Here is a 22,206-nt window from a genome sequence, read left to right on the forward strand (position 1 = left end):
TTCTGTGAGGTGACCTGGAAAACATGCACTGTTTGGGGTCCTGAGGACCGAGTTTGAGAACCTGTGCATTATTAGATTAAAGCTGGAAGACAGAAGAGGACCTCATGCATGGATTTAGATATGTAATAAATTGGAAAAGAGATTGTGTTGAAGAGTATTTATTTAACTCAAATCATTTGTTTCACTGTGGCAGTTTTTTATTTACCAGTAATTTTTGTGCTGTACAGGTCCAGCTACTGTACCACGGGTTTGCTGGCACTTGCCGTTCTATAAGTGCCAGTATACCCAAACAGTTTACCTCTGTCAGGGTTTGCTGAGACCAAAAGGCTGGACTAAGGCAAAGAACAGATGTCCAAAAAATGTCCAAAATACAATTAAAATGCAATGTGAATGCCATGAAATTACTTGGCACTAGTGATTGTAGCTAATGCCAAAGGTGTTGTTTGCATACGAATAAAATATTAAAGCAGTTGTGGGTGTGTTATGTTAGGTCGACAGTTCTCGTGTTGACATGCATCCGGTCGACATGAAAATATCAACATGGTCAAAATGTTGACAATCAACATGTCAACAGTGACCATGTCGATATTTATCATGTCTACAAGGATGACACATCAACATGCTAGAATGTCGACATAACATCCTTGGTGGTCCAGCGGTCACTTACCTGTTCCTGGTGGCAGCAGTGTCTTCAGCATCATTTTACGGGTTCCGCGTGCAGCACTTCTGGTATAGTCCTGTGCCGAGCGGCAGTTCTAGTAAGTATTTCTCTCCTAACTCTAATCTCTGCCCTTGGCCCTCTCCCTAATGCCTAACCCTATCCCCACCACATCACAGCCTAACCCTATTCTCCTCCCACAGCTTAACCCTCCTGGCGGCATCTAACTCTAACTGTTGGCATTCTGAGAATGTCGACATTTCACATGGTGACATTTCAGATGTCGACTTTGTGAAAATATCGACATTCTGAATATGTTAATATGGTGCCTGTCGACATGTTGACCCATGGCGACACTGTGATGTTGACATTTTGAATGCCACTGTATTGCCCATCCAAGTTCTGCGTACCCGCACACATCTGCACCTATGCCCATAACTGCCCTCTTTGGCTACACAAGCAGGTGCTCGGTGTACATGTACAACAGGGGTGGGGAACCTTTTTTCTTCTGAGGGCCATTTTGATATATATAACATTATTTGTGGGCCAGGTGCAGGCCACGCCCCCTCCGTGTGACGTCACGCTACAACCGCCTGTGATTACACCAATGCCCGGAGCATCCTGAGGATTCTCCGGGGAGCTGTAAGGGCAGCGGTATGACCACCTGAAGCATCCTAAGGACGCTCCAGGCGGCACTGTTGCATAGCTTCTGGCTGCAGGGTGCCATTCTAGGCACCGCTAGTCAGATGAGGTTAGCAGCAAAAAGCCCCAAGGGCCAGACCAAATGATTCTGCGGGCCTTATGTGGCCCCCAGGCCTGAGGTTCCCCATCCCTGATGTACAAGGATGTGCTTTGTGCTGCATTAGGTGGATGCCATAAAATCCCCCATAATGCTGCTATGAAGCGCTGAGCCTCCCATGTGTTGCACCAATACTCAGAGCCCATAGGCCACATAAGTGAATGTCTAGGACGGCATTGCTCCATGAGGGTGCCCAGCAGGCACCGCAGCCTGGCTTCTGATTGTCTAGGGGTCAGCAGAAAAAATCTTGCATAGGGCACCAAATGGACCAGGGTCGGCTCTGTCAGTAGCCCTGCAGCCAGTTGCATTCAGTGCTACACAAAGATCTTGAAAATCATGAAATGTTTCCTTTGTTGCAGAACCACTGCTGCCCAGCCAATAGGTTTATGTATATTTGTGTCTTATGGTGTAACTTATATACAGTATATGCATTTTCTATGAAGAAACCTGTTGTATTGTGAACGCTTCCATGTCCATGCTCATTAACCATCTGCAGCTGCTGCAATGCTATTTTCAGGAACATTAGATAATATAAATCTACACAAAAGAACTATAGGAACTACAGGATTATATGGGATTGAGTGAAGGCAATAACAAATAACCCCTCAGGAAAACAGCAATACATGTATAAAATAATAAATCACCATTTTTACACAACCATCACACCTCCTTATCATTGCACAGGTGATTCATAATGTATGCAAGTATTTTGTATGTGGGATTCCCTCCTGTTAGTGGATGAGTCCCGAGCCAGTGGTTCTGCACCCATGGGGAGATAGCTGCAGCACACGTCTAGCAGCTATGACGGTGTCATGACGTCACGGATCGATGTGCTGCTGGATTTCAGGGGGGAAGCTCTAATGCACAAACTCCACCTTCCTCACGTTGTGTCTCTGACACCAGCACAAAGAGCTGCTGCAGCCTCACTCTGCAATAACCAGCTCCCACAGCAGTCTGCCTACACTATCTGGGGTGGGGGATGCTTGCTGCTATTTACTGGGACCATTCAGGACAGAGAACCAGTGCACTGAAGTGCAGGATCTGGGAGGAAGATGCAGCACATAGCACAGGAGATAGAGGAATGCAGCCAGAGATGGGGACACAATGATCGCACTTTGTAGGTTTCCCCCCAGCACCAGCCCACCTCTGCATCCTACCCTGACTGGCAGCCTGGGGTCTTGGCATGTTCCTCCCAGGATCTCACTGCCTGGCTCCTGGATATAAAGTATGGACAGACATCTGATGTTAGCTGGTCCTCTGTAAGGGCTGCACTGACCACTCAGCAGCAGCAGCATCTCCAGTGCTTGTGGTATGACTGCAATACTAGGCAGTGTGCGCTGCAGGTAGGGAGCGGACCAGTCCTTGCGCCTCACTCCCCACAGTTCCCACACATTAATATTATATCATCCACTGCTGCTGCTCAGGTTGCAGAGTGGAGACTACTATGGGCTGTGGAGGGAGCAGAGCTGATGCCATTGAGCCCCGTTATTATGAGAGCTGGACAAGGGACACTGAGTCCACCTGGCTGACCAGCACTGATACTGAGATCCCACCAGGAGGACTGGGACATTCCTGCCAGGACGACCACAACTCAGCCGAGTCTGGTGTCAGGGACAAAAGAGGATCCATTCACCCTGGTGAGACAAGTCACTCATCATCATCATCATCATCATCTCCACCACCAGCCAGATACTTATGGTCTACTGTGTTTTTGTATTATGCTGACTTATTGTCATGTATCTCCATTCATTTGGGGTGGGGGGGCAGAGAAACTTCATCTGAGGACATTTGCTCTGATTTTGTCACTGAGGTTGCTATGTTTAGTGTCTGCTCATATGTCATATGTGTGTCGTGTATTAAAAAAAATATTTTGTAGAATATATAGAAGAAATATAATTTATTTTGCTGCAGTTTCTATTTTTCTTTTTAAGACATTGACGAGTCCGGGAACTTAGTAAAGTACATAAATTGTCAGAAATGTTTTGGGAAGTAGCTGCTAGGTGACTTTAACATTTGTATCTTGCAGAACTGTAGCCTAAGTAAAAGTTAATGATTGTCCCAGTAGTTAGACAATGATGTCTAGACTGGAATGTGCTCAGGGATAAAATAAAAATGGGGGGGGGGAATACTTTTACATGTTCAATAAATATTTTGATATGTTTTCATTCAAGCTCTTATAAATTAGCTGATCTTAGAGGGGTTTAATATTTGAATTGTTATTGCCACCATCTATGTACTGCATATATATATATATATATATATAATATATATATATATATATATATATATATAGTGCCTTTCAAAAGTATTCGCCCCCCCCTTTGCATTTTTCATGTTTTGTTGCCTCACAACCTGGAATTAAAGTGGATTGTTTGAAGGTGTGCATCATTTTATTCACAGAACATGCCTACAACTGTGAAGTTGTGTTTTTTTTAATATTGTGAACCAAACAACATTTAGGACAGCATAACAGAAAACTTAAGCGTGCATAACTATTCACCCCCCTAAAGTCAGTACTGTGTCGAGCCACCTTTTGCGGCAATTACAGCTGCAAGTCACTTTGGATACGTCTCTATGAGCTTGCCACATCTTGCCCCTGGGATTTTGGTCCATTCCTCAAGGCAAAACTGCTCCAGCTCCTTCATGTTGGATGGTTTCCGCTTGTGGACAGCAATCTTCAAGTCTGACCACAGATTCTCAATTGGATTGAGATCTGGGCTTTGACTAGGCCATTCCAACACATTTAAATGTTTCCCCTTAAACCACTCGAGTGTTGCTTTAGCAGTATGCTTCGGGTCATTGTCCTGCTGGAAGGTGAACCTCCGTCCCAGTCTCAAATCACAGGCAGACTGAACAGGTTTTGCTCAAGAATATCCCTGCATTTAGCACCATCCATCTTTCCCTCGACTCATATCAGTTTCCCAGTCACTGCTGTTGAAAAACATCCCCACAGCATGATGCTGTCACCACCATGTTTCACTGTGGGGATGGTGTTCTTGGGGTGATGGGATGTGTTGGGTTTGCGCCAGACAAGCGTTTTGCTTAGTGGTGGCCGAAAAGTTAAAATTTTAGGCTCATCTGACCAGAGCACATTCCTCCATACATTTGGGGAGTCGCTCACATGCCTTTTGGCAAACTCATATCGTGTCTTCTTATTTTTATCACTAAGTAATGGCTTTTTTCTGTCCACTCTTCCATAAAGCCCAGCTCTATGGACTGTTGGCTTATTGTGGTCACATGCACAGATACACCAGTCTCTGCTGTGGAACTCTGCAGCTCCTTCAGGGGTTACCTTTGGTCTCTGTGCTGCATCTCTGATTAATGCCCTCCTTGCCCGGTCTGTGAGTTTTGGTGGGCGGCCCTCTCTTGGCAGGTTTGTTGTGGTACCATGCTCTTTCCATTGGATGATGATGGATTTGATGGTGCTCCGGGGGATCATCAATGATTTGGATATTTTTTTATAACCCAACCCAGAATTGTACATCTCAACAACTTTGTCCCTGACTTGTTTGGAGAGCTCCTTGGTATTCATGGTGTGATGCCTCTTGCTTAGTGGTGTTGCAGCCTCTGGGGCCTTTCAGAAAAGGTGTGTTTATACTGACAGATCATGTGACACTTAGATGTCACACAGGTGGACTTCATTTCACTAATTATGTGACTTCTGAAGGTAATTGGTTGCACCAGAACTTTTGAGGGGCTTCATAGCAAAGGGGGTGCTTACATATGCACATGCCAATTGTCAGAAATTTCTTTATAATAGACTATTTCGTGCAGATCCATCACATGACATTCAGATAATTTTTTTTTTTTTTATAAATTACAGGTTGTAATGTAACATAAAAGGGAAAACGCCAAGGGGGGTGAATACTTTTGCAAGTCACTGCATATATATATATATATATATATATACATATATATATATATATATTGTTATGGATTAGGTATGAAATACCAGCAGTCGGGATGCCTGCTGTCAAAATGCCGACAGCGCACCCAATGCTCTGTGTCCCGACAGGGGCCAGGTAAGTATACTAACCAGGGCCAGCCCGAGGCATGTTCGACTAGTGCGGTTGAACAGGAGCGCCACCCCATAGAGGGCGCACCCCTCCCAACATCCCGATTTCAGCACTGTCCCGCTTCTCCAACTGTGTCCCACAGATGGTCTTGTCGGGAGATTGGGCACCCCCACCGCCGCAGCTGTGCGGTGGTGACGGACCCCAGAGTAGCTGAATGAATGCTGTGTGCATGCGTGCGGCATCCATTCAGTGCAGGGAGAGGGCTGGTGGAAGCTAGTGACGGAGTGCTGGACTTGCCCCCAGCCTGACATTACACGGGAGGCGTGCCACGCAGGCACGCCCCCAAATAACATTTAATTACCATAGGCAACGCCCCCTTTTCCGGTGCACGACTAGAGGGCGGATGCTACCCAGGCTGCACAGGGCGCGGCTACCCCTGGAGCTGGCCTTGATACTAACCCAACCCCCTTCTCCCCCTAACCCTCCCTTCTTGCACCCTAAACCTCCCCACCCCGCACCCTAACCCTGTCCGTTAGTGCCTAAATCTAACCCTCCCAACTTGGTACCTAAACCTAACCCTCCCCCCTTAGTGCCTAAACCCCCCAGTGGTGCCTAACTTTAACCTCCCCCCCCCGAAGCCTAACCCACCCATGGTGCCGAAACCTAACCCAGCCCCCCCGCGTGGCTAACAGCTAAAACGCCCCGGTGTACCCTCGATCGGGGTGGTGGCTGTCAAGATTCCGGTGTTGGGATCTGGACTGGCATCAGGATTTCGATGACTATTTTTAGTCCCGGGTCGGGTTTCCAAAGCCGGGATTTCCATAGATATCATCCCGTCCGCCTGCATACTAACTACATACCATGTGTGTATGTATATATATATATATATATACACACACGTGACATTTTTAAATACCCAAATGTATTTGATTCATAGACAACTTAAAGAAATAAGCCACATTGTACCATTAATGTTCCATCACTATTGTATTTTTATTATTATGAATATTGTTAATACTACATTTAAGGTGAATTGTATTCTGCTTAACTATGATTCTCATTTTAAGCCACAATGTTTCTTGTATTACTATTTTGCCACAAAGCAATACTAATTATCAAATCATTTTAAAAATGAGTGGTCAGATTCAAATCAATGTTTTTTGCAGCCCTTAATGCTGGGGTGCTAATGGGGAGGGGGTGTTACAAGTGACTATAAATATTGCCTAAAAAATACTTGCCATACCTCTGTGTATATTACAAGTGTGTTGTGAGTATTATTCTTGTGTGGCATTAGATAAAATTAGTCTGAGTCATACCCATGAAAATCCTGTGTTTGCATTGATTTCATAACTTATGCAGTGTTTGTCTCCATTATACATTTTTTATTCTAATGCAACTAACCCTATTTGTTTTTATTTCTTTTTAAATGGTCGTAATCTCATATATTGTATACTTGTACTATCTAGATTGTTTGTATTTAGGTTATACTAATATAATACTAGGCATTGTAAATTGCAATTGATCTGGAACGTGTGCAGTGCTGTTGGGAATATAGGGCCTGATTCCAGACCCGTTCGCTAGCAAGCGATCGCTCGAAGCAAGCGATGTTTTTCAATGTGCACATGCGTATGCTTCGTATTGCGCGTGTGCGAACTAGAACGAGTGATGGGGAAACTCTCGCCAAGCATAGACAGCCCAGCTGAACAAGCGACAGGTCAAGCCGTTTGTGGGTGGTAACAGGGCCAGGCCACTGGAAACGGGGGAGTGGAGGTGCGAACGCAGGCGTGCCTGAGAATTTTAATGCCATTTCAGAGGCGTGCATAATTAACAGCCAGCGTCATAGGACACATCACTTGCTAGAAATATACACTGAAGTGCTCGCAGTGCTTGCAGCAGGGTATAGTCAACCTCAAGTGCTGCGTTCGCATCCGATGGTGCTCGATGTACCAATGGTTTCATGCACTTCCTGGAGATGACGTGCTCAAGTGGGCGTCAAACAAAAAGTGATCGCTCGCCAAAACAAAGTGGGAGTGCTTATGACTGGCCCTGCGAGCGGCTGCCTTGACGTCACTTAGCTGAATTTCCATACGCTCGGAGCGAGCGATCGCATCTAGCGAACGGGTCTGAATCATGCCCATAGTGTGTATGATTCATAGAAAACCACGGCAGTGAGAAATAATCTAATTATTCCATTTGTTCATTGCGTCCAGTGTTTGTTACTGATATGTATTGCAGTTACAAGTAGCATGACTGTCATGTTATCAGTGGCAATGAACTGATTATATTTTCCATCTAGTTCTAACATAATCGCCAACTGCTTTATTTGTCAGGATGGCAAACAACGTTCACAGAGATAAACAACTTCTCTGTGACGACCCCTAATAGCGCACGTGATTATTATGTCACACAGCTCTCCCAGCACCACACCTTTATAAATCATTGGCTCCTCTCCAGCTCTATTGTGATAGACAGATGGCAAACCCATGTCTTTCTCCACCTGAGTCTCACACTCAGCGGGCACTAATTATCTGGGCCCATTCGAGGGGCCCGGGTTGGGGCGGGCAATCTGCTGAGGGGGACAAATATCCCCCTTTGTAGCTTTGCAGAGCTGCACATAGTATTTTACATTGTGTTTATTTTTTAAGGGGGTGTGGCCACACCTCCTAGGTGTGAACACGCTCATTAGTATGCAGGCCCCTTAAACGTCTCAATGACCCCCCCGATTCCCAGCCTCAGTCCTCAAGGCACACTACTAGTCCAGGTTTTAGTGATATCCATGCTTGAGCAAAGACAGTTAACCCTATATATATACTGGGAGGTGCTACCTGATGAGACTAATTGCAGGCACAAAAACAGACAAATCTCAGGTGCACAACTCCAAATTATTTATAATATATAAATGCAATAAAATGTTGCAGTCAATAGAGGTTTTTAGCATAATCTTGGCCAAGGTTATGGGCCTACCCACTATATTCAGGTAACCTCTTTAGGGTAGGTCTCTAACATACTATGATTCAAATCCAGAGCGCAGGACACCCCCAAACTAGCCCAGCTAAGCCGCCCCAGGGCACCGCCATAGTAAGAAAAGTGCAGTGTAAAAGAGATAGGAGCAGCTACTGCTGCATATAAAGAATGAAAATAAAAAGTGAGGTACATATATAGTAAACAAACAGTGAAGGGTTAAAATGTGTTATAAAGGAAAAATGTGTTACAATGCGGTGCCCTGAAACAGATCAACAAAGGCAATCAAGGGGGACCCACGCCCCAAAAATGAACCAAAGTTGCACTACAGTATATAAAACTTGTAGGACTTACCTAAAAATGTGCCTAATACCAGTGTGCATATTCATTACAAGACTCCATGCTTTTAAACCAATAAGGAGGCTGCGGCTCAGCCTCGAACGGGGATCCGAGTCAGGGAGGGAACACCCGAACAGCGTTCGGGTGGACTCGGATCCCCAAAGTTCGGAGCGGTTCGGATTCCACAGAATCTGAACCGCTCATCTCTAAAAATAAATTAAGGTTCCTATAGTGGAACTGCCCAGAAACCACCTTACACTCAAGGCAACTGCCCTGAAGAGGTATGGTAGCTGTGATTAGCTCCTGACGTCACATTGGGGAGAGATGCATCAACCATAGTGAGATGTTGGAATCTCAGTACAGAAAGGGGCAGTAAGCTTCCAGGTGTTAGGCATGGGATATATTACAGGTATGGGCCTTTTTTTTGTAAACTCCCACTTATTGTCCTTGGCAGCACCCCCATAGAATGATTTCATATGTACCACAAATTGTCTAATTGGGGCCATTACACAAGTATATATATTTTTCCTAAACCTAGTGCAGAAGTGCTTCCCCAGCCCCCTACCCCTAATTTAATAAGGTATGGGCTGTACCTAGGTGCCGTGCTCAGTTTTGCTACACCACCAAATTTACACCAAACTCCTGGCACAACAGTGCAAGGTAATAATGCAGTCTATTAACTAACATAGTACGGTATGCTAAAATACACATATATATATATATATATATATATATATAAATAAATAAATCAATTATTTTGGTGCTAGGCCAGTGTATGACAATGTGAAATAAAACAATAATAATAAAAATAAAGAACACCCTAAATGGGTATAAGTCTTTTGAAGAAGTCTGTGTTTTGTGCCTAGAAAAATCCACTCATATTGGACGGCCAAAGCTCCTTGTTGTCAAGCACACCAACTTCTTCAATCTGAAAAATAACAAAAAACAAGGGCGCCTCCTAGTGCAATAACTGTGTGAAGAGGGCTAAGAGTGAACCTGTACCATGTGTATAAGATTAAGACAGCTTATCTCATGTCCTTTGTGAAGATCCTCATAAGGTCACTGACATCAGTAGTGTTTTTCACAGTTTTAATGGCAATCCAAAAATATAAAAATAGACATCCATAGTGTAATACAGTTTAAAATTTCAGAGCTTCAATATTGCAAAATGAATGCCCGTACATTAGAGATAGTAAAAAACAGCTTATCTAAGAATCAGCATACAGTAAAGTACCCAACGCGTTTCGTCCAGGTGGAACTCTGTCCTCTCCTCTAGACTTCCTCAGGGGTAAACTATCCTCTAGACTTCCTTGTTTTTAGCTTAAATAGATGTCTGAAAATATCTTCATTAGTAGTTAATGTATCTCCAAATGTAAGTTGTTCCTTGAAGAGTATATTTTCTGCCTCATCATCTGTGAAGCTGTATGATTCACCATGAACAGCAGTGATTCCTGTATACCCCGCTGCTTCATTCAAATGAGACGCAGAGCTCTGCTGCTCCATCTAATGTCAGACTGCTTGCAGATCTGGCACTGAAATAAGAAAATCCTTGCGAAAAAAATGATGAATATCTGGGAGGTGCCTTGACCCTTAGGGGAAATCCCAACGAAGTCCCCGATACAAATAAGTCCACACGGTCCGGCAGTCTTTTCCTTCTTATGTATTGGCCTCCGTGCCTTCCTTAAAATGGTAAAGACAGTGAGAACAAAGAAGGCGGCACTGGAGGGCTTAATTGCGAAATATTTACTCCAACGTTTCAGGGCATATACAGCCTTTTTGTCAAGGTTACATAAGAACAAAAACAAGTCTTACCTTAAATACTGTCACCCGAGTGTGCAAGTGCTGGCTCCGGGGATGGCGCGCATCTGCACGTTGCAGAGAGCGTATCCCGGTGATGACGTGAACAGGAGGCAGTTTATATATATATATATATATATATTATATATATATATACATTTTGCCTTGCTGTTGCACCCAACACATTGCTGTTGGAACATATCTTTCTTTATGCAGCCAGAATGTGTCTTCCTCCTGGTCCTCAGCCACCAGTGCCACCAGGCTTTGGGCATCTCCTTGTTGTGCATTACAGCTGGATTACATAAAATGAATATATTCCTGTCTGTGATTGTTTCCTATGTAGATATAGTGCACACAGACAATATCCAGGCTCTCGCTGAGACCGACAAGCTCTTGCGGGTCATTTAAATAATAGAATTCCTTCAACTGCTCATGTCATGATTATAGTATCACTAGATGTGCTGATTGCTTCTATTGCTCAAGCTATATATTAAATACAAAGACTACATACACACTGGTGATTGTGATGTTAAATCATAATATTCATATACAAATCACATTGCATTTTTAATATGTATTTGGGACAAAGGAGGACATTGCCGAAACACAAAAGTGTCTAGTTGCATCTCATCGTATTTACGGTGTTCTTCCATACTTTCATCTTGGTTGATGTGCATAAGATGCAGGGAAATGAAACAAGAGGCGTAGAAATTCAAGCTAAGCACACGTATGACACAAATATATAGGGCCAAATGTAATAGGGTGAGAGTTTAGAAAAGTGAGAGTTTCCGACACTTTTTAAACTTTGCTAATGTAGTAGAGTCCAAAAACAAAGTAACAGAGCGAACTTGCATGTTTTTTTAGATTTAAAAAACACTCACGATTTAAAATCTCATTCAGATGTTTTCCCATTTTGAAGATAAAACTCAACCAATGTGAGAGGTTACTGCTAAACTCTCACATTTTCTAAACTCTCACCCTGTTACATTTGGCCCATAGTCTCTTGTTTCGTACAACTTTTACTGTTACACTCGTTTGCATGTGTTGCAAATGCACCTTCAATACAGAATTTTAATGTTAGTATGTATGTAGCCTAACAGAGTTCTCTCTTGTTATTAGGTTGTATAGGGCTAGTTCTGAAGATGTTGGTAGTGTAGCCATTCTACTGTTATGTCAATGCCTGTTTGCGTAGTTACACTATGTTGGTCAATGTTTGAGCAGAATGGAAACCCAGCAGTATCCGAATGAACTTCCTGAATTCCTACTGCTACCATGTAATATACAGAGGACCTTTCTCTAAAGTCCCAACGCCCTATACTAATAAAAATAAAAAAAACCTCTACAGTGTTTCCTCATTACCAGCAGTAATATACTATAGATATCAATGGAAATTTGATTCACTTCATATGAAATCTGATTGTTTAATATTATTTAAATTCCCTTTATGTTAACTACTATTATTTTAAAACAGATTGGTTTCCCATTTTGAACATTTTGTCCAGTTCTTTCAGGTTTATGATGGTTACCCAATGTGGTGTAAAAGCCACGTGTTTGATATGCAGTCTCCATGCTGTATGACTGTGGTTGGTATGCATTAAAAGCCATTCACAGCGAAAGCGTTCAGAAAGCATGTCTCCAAGGATGTTTACAATGGTTCTGTTGGATGTGATAATTCATATCAGGCTGAAGGTAATCTGAATTCATCATCCTTCTATTAGCTGCAGAAACACATACATGTTATAGTTCAGTAATTTCTTCAGTACTTAGGGCTCTATTTATTAACATTATGTTGACTAAAATAAAGTGAAAAAGGCTGTTTTCACACCCTTTTCACATTATTTTAGTATCACCTATAGTAATTACAGGGCAATTGGAGTAGAATTCGTAAAATTGTACTCCAACCCCTAAGTATCACTTATTTTTAGTAAAGCAGATCGCATTTCCCATAATTGTAATGGGAAATGTGATCCGACCAGAGTTACTAAAAATAAAATGTGAAAATATATCGGGGAAAGCCCTGTGATAATAACGCCACCTGGAGGTGGCGTTATCCAGGATCTCCCCTGGTTACCGTCCTCCTACTCTGCTCTAACGGGGAGAGCAGAGCCGGGAGTCGGTCCTAGTAATCAGCTGTGTGGTCTACACAGACCGCAAGCTGATTACTGTAAAAAAACAAAAAAAAAGTAGTAAAAAAAAAAATTTACTTACCTGACTCCAGGGACCGGTGATCCAGTCTCCGGTGATGACTCCCCTCCGGTCAGCTGGTCTCCCATAGTGCACTGCTGCCCGGTCATCAGGTGATCGGGCCCCAGTGCAGTATGGGAGATCACCTGACCGGAGGAATGGAGAACATCACCGGGGCCCGGAGCATGCAGGTAAGTGTAATTAAGGGAGAGGGGGGTCGCGGGGGGGAGGGTCCGTGATCGCAGGGGTGGGGCTTAGCGCCGGGGGGTAGCAGCGGCGACTGGTCGGCGCATGCGCGGGCACTTAATCACGGTATTTTTTGCGAAAATACCGTGATAAGGCTCCGAAGGGGATTTGCAGGGACAGAGCTTTATCGCAAGCTCTGTCCCTGTAAGGGATTTGTAGTAAATCCCTGTAATATTGCCTGAATTCGCAATGCGAATTCACTCTGTAATATCACACTACAATCTGCATTCAATATGCGGATTGTAGTAAATAGAGCCCTTACTGTTGGATGGCTGATCAACAAATGGTAGAGCCCATTAGATCCTGGAGGATCATTCGTCGGTCAGTTTTACTCCAGTCTGCAAATACCTAGAGGTCATACGTTTTCTGGACTAACAGTGCTTTTAAATAAGACTTTTTAAAAAAAAAAGTTCTGTCTTTATTTAAAAATAAATACTGACAGCCGAGACAGTTGAATAAACTTGTGATTTGAGCTATCTCGCCTCTTACAGACACCTGATTTGTCTGGTAGTCGGTCAAATCAAACTATAGATTTCTCGATTTGAATTCTTATTGTACCATTAAAAAAAATAAAAAAACATCTGGAAGCCAATATCTATGTGCCAATTTGAAATCTAGCTTTTTTTTTTCAGCTTTGTGCCCGTTAGTAAATCTGGTAGTTTGAAAATCACCAGGAAAGTTACTTAAAAATCATTGGTTTCAGTAAATTCCACCCCTACACCCCCAAACCAGAAGGAGCATGTGGCGGAGAACCCAGGTGCACTGGTATGCATGCTGTTTTGCCTTGTGTTATACCCACAGTTGCCAACTGTCCCTAATTTTCAGGGATAGTCCCTTTTTTGCAAAAAATACAGTGATAAGACTGTGGAGGGGATTCGCAGGGACAGAGCTTTATCGCAATCTCTGTCCCTGCAACATACATGCCTACCCTCCCGGTTTTCGCGGGAGGCTCCCGATTTTTCGGGTAGCCCCCCGCACCCCCGGAAGGGTAGGCATTTCTCCCGCATTCTGCCCACTTCCTAGTGAAGTGGGCAGAATTAGGAGAATACCCGCGGCAATCGCGGGTCTCCGTGAAGGGGGCGGGGCTTAAGCTGTGATTCTGCATGAATCACAACATTTGGCCCCGCCCCCTATGTAAATTGTGCCCAATCGCGGCAATTTTACCGAGAGGGGCGGGGCTTAATGACGCGAATCATCAAGCCCCGCCCCCGTCGGCCCCCTGCTGCATCTCTTACCCGGGCTTCTCCCGGGAAAGAATGTTAAAGGTAGGCAACCCTGCCCTGCAAGCGATTTTTGATAAATCCCTGTGATATTTCCAAAATTTGCAATGCGAATTTAATCGAAAATATCACACTACAAGCGCATTTTAAATGCAAATTGTAGCAAATGGGGCCCTTAGTCCATTTATAAATGTATTTTATTAACAGTAATTTATATAACACATATATATAATATTACCAAGTGCTTTAGTAATTCACATTGATCCTTGCCCGGTGCAGATAACAATCTTTGGGGGTCTATTTACTAAGCAGTGTTAGGAGACAGAGTGAAAAGTGATAAGAAAGTGATAAGGTGCCAGCCAGTCAGCTCCCAACTGTCATTTTTCAAACACAGCCTGTGAGATGACAGTTGGGAGCTGATTGGCTGGCACCTTATCACTTTCTTATCACTTTTCACTCTGTCTCCTAACACTGTTTAGTAAATAGACCCCTTTATTTCTTACCACTTGGACAAACATTAGGGTGTATATTGCAACGAGCCAATTAACTTATTAGTATGTATTTGGATTGGGCAAGGAAACCGGATCACCCAGAGTAAACCACCAAACATGGGAAGACTATACAAACTCCATGCAGATAGAGCCCTGGTTGGAATTCAGACAATTACCCCAGAACTGTGAGGCAGCAATGCTATCCACTTTGCTGCCTTGCTGCCCTTATATGTAAAAAAAAGGTGAGACTACAGTAATCGTAGTTACTGTTATATTAGTGGATGGGTCCACTGTTGGGGGACAGGCAACACAAGTCATTTGGCCCCAACCCCCACAGCGCAATGGCGCAAGTCACAGCAACAGGCACAGGGGGTGGGTCCATTATATGATTGATTAACAAGAGCATAATCCGGTCTATGCCCCGTCCATTTCATTAGGAGATTGTCGGGATGTTGGAGGGTGCAGCACTCTTCTGGAAGACTGCGGGGGTCATCAAATTTTCATAAGTTGTCAACTATATCCACAGTGCATTTCTACATAGCAACTGTGCAAAGCTGTCACTCACACCCACCCTGCGCAGTAAGAGAGGCACCTTGCTTCTATTATGGCAGCCTGCGAAAGTATAAGCAGTCCGGTTATATTATGTACATTATTCAACTCAGCAATACGCATCTTGATTTATATTATAATAATATAATATACGGGCTCAACATACTCTATAATGACTATTTTTAAATGAATGTGCCATGTATAAGGACAGCAATTAAAAATAGCAAGTGCACAATTTTCTTGCATTTTGTCAGTGCTAAGCATTTAATTGCTACCCTTCTATCCAGCACACATTTCCCCATAGAGATTAAAGAGCCCATAGCCTGCAGCATTCCCCTGTACAGAGCTCACGCCTGCATTGCATTAGGAACCCAAGACTAGCAAGTTCTAAAAATGTGATAATTTGTTAGAGCCAATAACATTTGTATACATAGCAGTGAAACATGTTTTTCTAGCAACAATGCTCTGTTGTTCTAAAACAGGGATGGGGAACCTCAGGCACGGGGGCTGTATAAGGCCCGCGGAATAATTTGGTCTGGCCCTTGGAGCCTTTTTCTGCTAGCCTCATCTGGCTACCAGGGTGCCTAGAATGGCACGCTGCAGCCAGAATCTATGCAGCAGTGCCACCTGGAGCGTCCTTATGATACTTCAGACGGTCACACCGCTGCCCTTACAGCTCCCCGGATCATCCTTAGGCTTCTTCGGGCATTGCTGTAATCACCGGTGATTGTGGCCCCGCCCCATGTGATGTCACACAGAGGGGGTGTGGCCTGCAGCAGGCCCACGAATAATGTTATATATATCAAAATGGCCCTCGGCAGAAAAAAGGTTCCCCATCCCTGTTCTAAAAGAAAACTGTGAGGGAGTTGTATCAAACCTTCTAAAGAAGACAGGTGGGGAATTTCCCATAGCAACCAATCAACTTTACAGACTGTACATTATTGATGACCGCTAGAAGTTGATTTGTGGCTATGGACACCTTCTCTACTTTTTCTCTTTTGAAGGTTTGATACATCTCCCCCAAGGATGTAAGTCCACAGAAAGTTCAGAGCTAACAATTCACGGATTGGATTTAATGGATCTAATTTACGAAGTGCTAACATGGTCCGTCCGTCGTCAACAAATCAAGGTGCATGGTGTACGCTCTGCTATAGGGAAACACCCCTGCCTAGGGGAATGGGTATGAAATATGCGGCCGGCGGTTCGATTCTCGTCAGCGGCAGCCCGACATCAGCAGCTCTGGAAATCCCGATCGTGGATGGGTGAGTATCTACTAACCTAACCTAACCCCCCTAACCCTAACCCTCCTTAGGGGTGCCTAACCCTAACTTCCCCCCCAAGTGCCTAACCCTAATCCCCCCTCTAAGTGCCTAACCCTAACCACCCCCTTCCCCGTTGCCTAAACCTAAGTCCCCCGGGGGGGTGCCTAACCCTAAGTCCCCCCCGGGGGTGCCTAACCCTAACCCTCCCTCCCCCTAGCTTAACCCTAACCCTTTAGGGCTCCCGGGGGGGACTTAGGGTTAGGCATCCCCCCGGGAGCCCTAAACCTAACCCTCCCCACCCGCGGCTGTCCGCTCGCGGCGCCCGGCATCACTACGATCGGTCTCCCGGCATCGGGGAAATGCGGGCATTCACAGACGCCCGCCATTTCACCCTTGCCGGGATATGACAGTCGGGAAGCCGGCTGCCGGTATTTACGCAGTCGGCTTCCCGATTGCTTCCCTGCCTAGGGTTGCAAGAAAGCAGAGAAATCTCGAGAGAAGCACTGTGCAAAAGCATAAGTGCCTACTGAACTGAAAGGTCCACATTTTTTGTGAAGTCCACATTCTTGTGAGTGTGGGGACATTGGGGCTGTTATTTGCGTGGAGTGTGCTTAGCAATTAATTTCTCCATTAAAGATGGTATTGTTAAAATTATGTGAGGAGACCCTTAGACCGCTAGACCTGATCTGGAGCAAAAATAAAGTCCTTTTGTGAAATGAAAATATTTGCATGCCTCTTGGCACAGCAAGAAATGCCCAGTAATCATGCCCTCCTCCCCTTTATCTAATTCCAGTAATCTTGCTCCATATAATGATACAGCATTTTGGATTTTGTTTCTTCACTGTTCAATGGATACTCTAACCCCCAACCCCCCCCCCACCCCAACTAACTTTCCCACTGACTACCCAGAAATCCATTTTGTTTGCTGCTAATCTAATTGCACCTCTGCAAATCAAGAGGCACAGGGAGGTTTCAAGTAAATAATTCCATGAAAGATGAAGGGAAATATTTTTTTCTGGTTCTTGATCATAACTAACAATCCAGCAAGGGTAACAGGTGTGGTGGCCCTGTTTAGCTGCAAACTATAGAGATGGAAAAAGGGTGTTGATTACAAAGTACCTGTTTCAGGAGTACAGAGGAGATGTATCCACGCAACTTCTACAGAAGGGTCCCAAAGTGTTGTTGCCATACCTCATTGCCAGGTCACCTATGCTGCTTCACTCCCCCTCTGAGCAGGAAGTGCAGATCGATCTGCAGCAGAGCACCAGGTAAGGTAAGGGCAGGTGTCCCGTAATAGAAGACCTGGAAAGAAGCCCCATCAAAATGTTGCTCTGGTTCCTTTCTCACAGTAACGCAGCAGCAATTATGGGAATAATTTAGAGATGAGCCGATCTTTCCGCCAAGCTCAGTTCTCAGAACGATGCAAAACATCATCTTTCACGGACAAGACGTCTTCTTTGTCTGTAAAATATGACGTTTTGCCTCGTTCTGAGATCCGAACTTGGAGGGAAGATCTGAGCCAAAACTGAACCGCTCCTCCCTATAATAAATATGTCTTGTGAGTTAAAAGATTTTTAAGTAAAAAATAGAAACTATCCCAGGAAAGCCAGGACACATGGGATCCCTAGGGATAATGTGTAGGTTATAAGTGTCATTGGCAGCATCTGAAACCTTTATTCTGAAACATTTTACTTATTTGTCATGAATGGAATCATCCTGTTTTCACTCATTTATAGCGACATACTGTTGTTGTCACCAGCGAGGAAATCGCATATTACTAATATGCCCTTTGTCATGAATTCATCACTTCCATTAGTCATGGAAGTGATACCGTGTAGAGAGCACTGGAGTAGCACATTGTGTCTGTGTGGGTGTAATAGAATTTCCATATTACTTTTTATTGACAAGAGTGTAGATATAATAACCTCTAACACCTCGCACATGTGTTATGGCACAGAGGATATATAAGGTGCCTCAGGTCTAATTGGCTGACATCTCAGTTTCAGATATTGCAATCTTGCAAGATCAGCGGCAGGTGTGCGCGACACCATTCTCCGCTGCTCCGCTGTGCAGAACAGTGGTGAGCAGGACAAACTTCTCATTCCGTCAGTACAGGAGGTGGGACATATGCCTCACATTGGGATGGTCCCATCTAAATTAGGACATTATTACCTATTATCTTGAAATCATGTGTACTTACAGGGGCAATTTCAGTCTGCGCATGCGCTACGATGGATACCACTGAAAGATGCAAATTGAAATTGCGCACTGAGAGATTGATTTTCAGTAGACATTCCTGGGAGGTAACAGCGGGGTGGCTAGCCAGACACGGATGTGTCACGGGTATGTCGACCTTACTGGTCTTTCCCAAAACAGACTCTCACCCAGACTCGGACTGGGCCGACGGGGATTCGTGGAAATCCCAGGTGGGCCCCCATGGACTTGAAACTCCGCCCACTCCCGTGGGTAGGCGGGGCCAAGCATGCCTCACATCTTTCGCAACCCAGCTGGCTGGCTGCATGGTGCAAGCTACCGCCGGGGGGCGAATGAAGTGTCACTCACCTCCACTCTGCTCTGAGGGTTGTCCGCCGCCCCCCCCCCCCCCCCCCACTTATAGCTTCGCCCACTTCCATGGGTGGGCGGCGCCAGGACTGCATCACTTCATTCACAACCCAGCCAGTCGGGAAACAGCTACACTTAAGGCCTCCATACACGGTGCAATATGCACCTTGCGATGCGACAGCGGATCCAATGGCCAACATATCGGACAGTCCCCACACACGGAGCGATTGGGTGGCTGCCCGTCCGATATGCCGGCACCCTCCTCCACGACCTGCGCTGCATGGAATCGTACATTGTTCCCCCAGATCATCTGAACATGCAGAAAGATCTGGAGGAGCGATGTACGATCCCACGGGAGCGCGCACTGGCCGATATCATACTCACACACGAAACGACATAGCAGCGATATAATTCCAATCTGTCGGATCGACTCCTATCTGCTATATCGCACCGTGTATGGGGGACTTTACAGTAATATATTTACAGCAATATATTAGTTCATTCACCAGCCGGCGGCTGGTGAATGAACTAGTGTCATCTCAACCCTCCTCTGAGGGCTGCCACCGACTTATAGCTCCGCCCACTCCCACGGGTGGGCGGGGCCAAGCCCTCTGCAGAGTTCATTCACCACATCTGCCACACCAACAGGGAGATCAGCTGATAGCCAAGCTCACCAGTTGGATCAGAAGACGGGATATGGACTGGGAGTCAGTAAAAGGTAAGCATTATACTGGAGGTTGATGGCATGGCTGACAGGACCCGGTACCACGGCAGCGTGGAGCCAGTGGCCAGATAGGGTGGGGGGCCAGTGCTGTTAAAACTCTCAGGAGTAGTTTTTCTGACTGCCCCTTGCTCCCAGCATGAGCTTTTGCAGACAGGGAGAATGCAGAGAAGCTGCCCAGTAGCCAGCCATTATTACGGGTGTAATGGGCATTTGTGGATTCAGGAGGGGAGAGGGGGGGGTCATATGTCATTCTGTGCTTCCATCCCATCAAGCTGTGCTAAATCCAGATGACCTCTGTGTCCCTACTACTACCCCACCTAGCCCCTTCTACGGCTACCACCATCACCAACACCACCTCTCCCAGCTGCCCTGTGGCACTACAATACTTACACACAGTCCTAACTACTACTACTTTTACCCCACAGCTATCATGTATGTCGATACTACTACCACCATTCCCAGCTGTCATATATGTCCTTATTACTATCGCCTTCCCCAGTTGTCAAACAAAACTACAAACACCTTCCCTTGTGTATATCCATGCGGCCGAGTGTGCAAGAACAGGGGTGACCACTTTTAGCAAGCCCTGATACCGATTGGTGCATCCTTATATGCCACCATCGGTTGCACCATCCATACTATAATGCTCCTATAATAGCTGGCCACGCCTCTCTGGTGGTTGGCCACACCCCTTCCGAGCCACCCCTTCTGGAGACTGTCCACACCCCTTAGTGGGCCCCTATGATTGCATTCCCCTGGTGGGACCTTCATGTCCCAGTCCGACACTGCTCTCACCACCTCAATCAATTTTGAGGGCTGCTGTGAGGCTGATCTTCCTCGCTAAAAGTTCATCAGCTCCTGCTCCGCTCTGTCAGTCCCTCCATTGGTTATCTGTATTCAAACGAATTCAACATAAAATACTTTTACTTACACAGAAGGCTATTAACCAAACTACACCAACATACATGTCTTTCTCTAGAATTATCTCCCAACCCGACCTCTGCTCTGCACAAGATCTGCGCCTCTCATCTACACGCATTACTTGCTCCCAGTCATGGTTACAGGACTTTTTCGGGCTGCACCCACTCTGTGGCATGCCCCCCCACGCACAAAAAGACTTTCCTCTAGTCTCCGAACCATACTTGACGACTTTTCGGCTGCTGCCTCCGGGAGGGGGCGCCAGATTGGTGCAGAAGGGGCGTGGCTGCATCATAGGTGGGCGTGGTGTGGGGAGGTAATGTAGTCATTACTGGCATTGCAAAGCAGGGGGCGGGGCTACAATGACACAATTCAGCGGGAATCACGCATTGGCCCCTTCCGGACGGCCCACTTTCGGATGGTAAGCGCGGGGAGAGGGGAGCACAGGGAAAGTAGGCCAGTCCGGGAGACTTAACCCCCAAAATAACCTCCATAAGCAATCCTACCCAATTATATCCCCACTATACAGTCCACACATAACTTTGCATACTGTATATTCTCCTTCACTTTCACATCCTCCTGACCCTAGGCCAACATTCCTGTGTGACTGGATCATACAGCCCACCAGGAACCTCTGCAGTCTTGTGTATCAATCCCTATTTCTCAATAGAGTGTAAGCTTGCGAGCAGGAGCCTCTTACCTCCATGTCTGTCTGTTATTATCACCCAGTCTTATTTTATTACTGTTTGTCCCTAATTGTAAAGCGCAACAAAATATGCTGCTGGCAATATATAAGCAACTGTTAATATTAATAATAATGATAAAATGCCCTGCCGCAGATTTGCTGTTAGGATATGCTGAAACTGTAGCAGGACATGCTGGGGTGTATAGTTCCACAGCAGCTGGAGTGCCGCACTCTGCTTTCCTCTGGTGTAGATTTCTTCTATTGGTTTAGAATTGGTAAGCTGTAGACAATGATATATTGTGATGACTGCGATATATCCAGCCTGTTCCTCTGTACTGTCCCCTTGTACTGACCTGTTCTTAAAAATACATCTGCAATAATGACACTGAAAAGTTTATCTGTCACATGCATACTTACCGACTTTCTGGCAACCCCCCCATTATTTACATTACAAAGCAGGGGGCGTGGCTATGATTCGATTCACGCTGAATTGCATCACCGTAGCCCCCCCCCGAACCTCCTACTTTCACATGCGGGCGCGGGGGGGAGGCGGATAATGCGGGGGACTTGCCTACCCTTGCGGGGTGCCGGGAGAGGCACCCGAGTTTCTGGAGGCTCCCGACAGTCCCGGGAGAGTAAGCAAGTATGGTCATATGTAGTTTTAGGTGTCACGTCAGGGACAATGATATATTCCAAATATGGCTTGCCCAGCTCTTGCTACTCCCTATGCATGAGCCATGTTATTAAAGTTATTGATTTATTGACTTCATTGGAAAAAACAAGTAAATGTTCAAT

General features: G+C 45.3%; 1 protein-coding gene across 1 annotated transcript in view; it reads left to right on the top strand.

Annotated features, from left to right (window-relative positions):
• The first annotated feature begins 2,400 nt into the window (after window positions 1-2,400).
• The window catches only part of BAALC (BAALC binder of MAP3K1 and KLF4), a 50,894-nt gene continuing 31,088 nt past the window's right edge, over window positions 2,401-22,206 (top strand). Inside the window, exon 1 of the mRNA XM_088442661.1 lies at window positions 2,401-3,094. Coding sequence (XP_088298787.1) covers window positions 2,902-3,094 — 193 coding nt within the window. The 5' untranslated portion in view covers window positions 2,401-2,901. The remainder of the gene's footprint in view (window positions 3,095-22,206) is intronic.

Source organism: Taudactylus pleione, unplaced genomic scaffold (assembly GCF_031769625.1).
Source record: "Taudactylus pleione unplaced genomic scaffold, aTauple2 ptg000314l, whole genome shotgun sequence".
Lineage (NCBI taxonomy): Eukaryota > Metazoa > Chordata > Amphibia > Anura > Myobatrachidae > Taudactylus > Taudactylus pleione.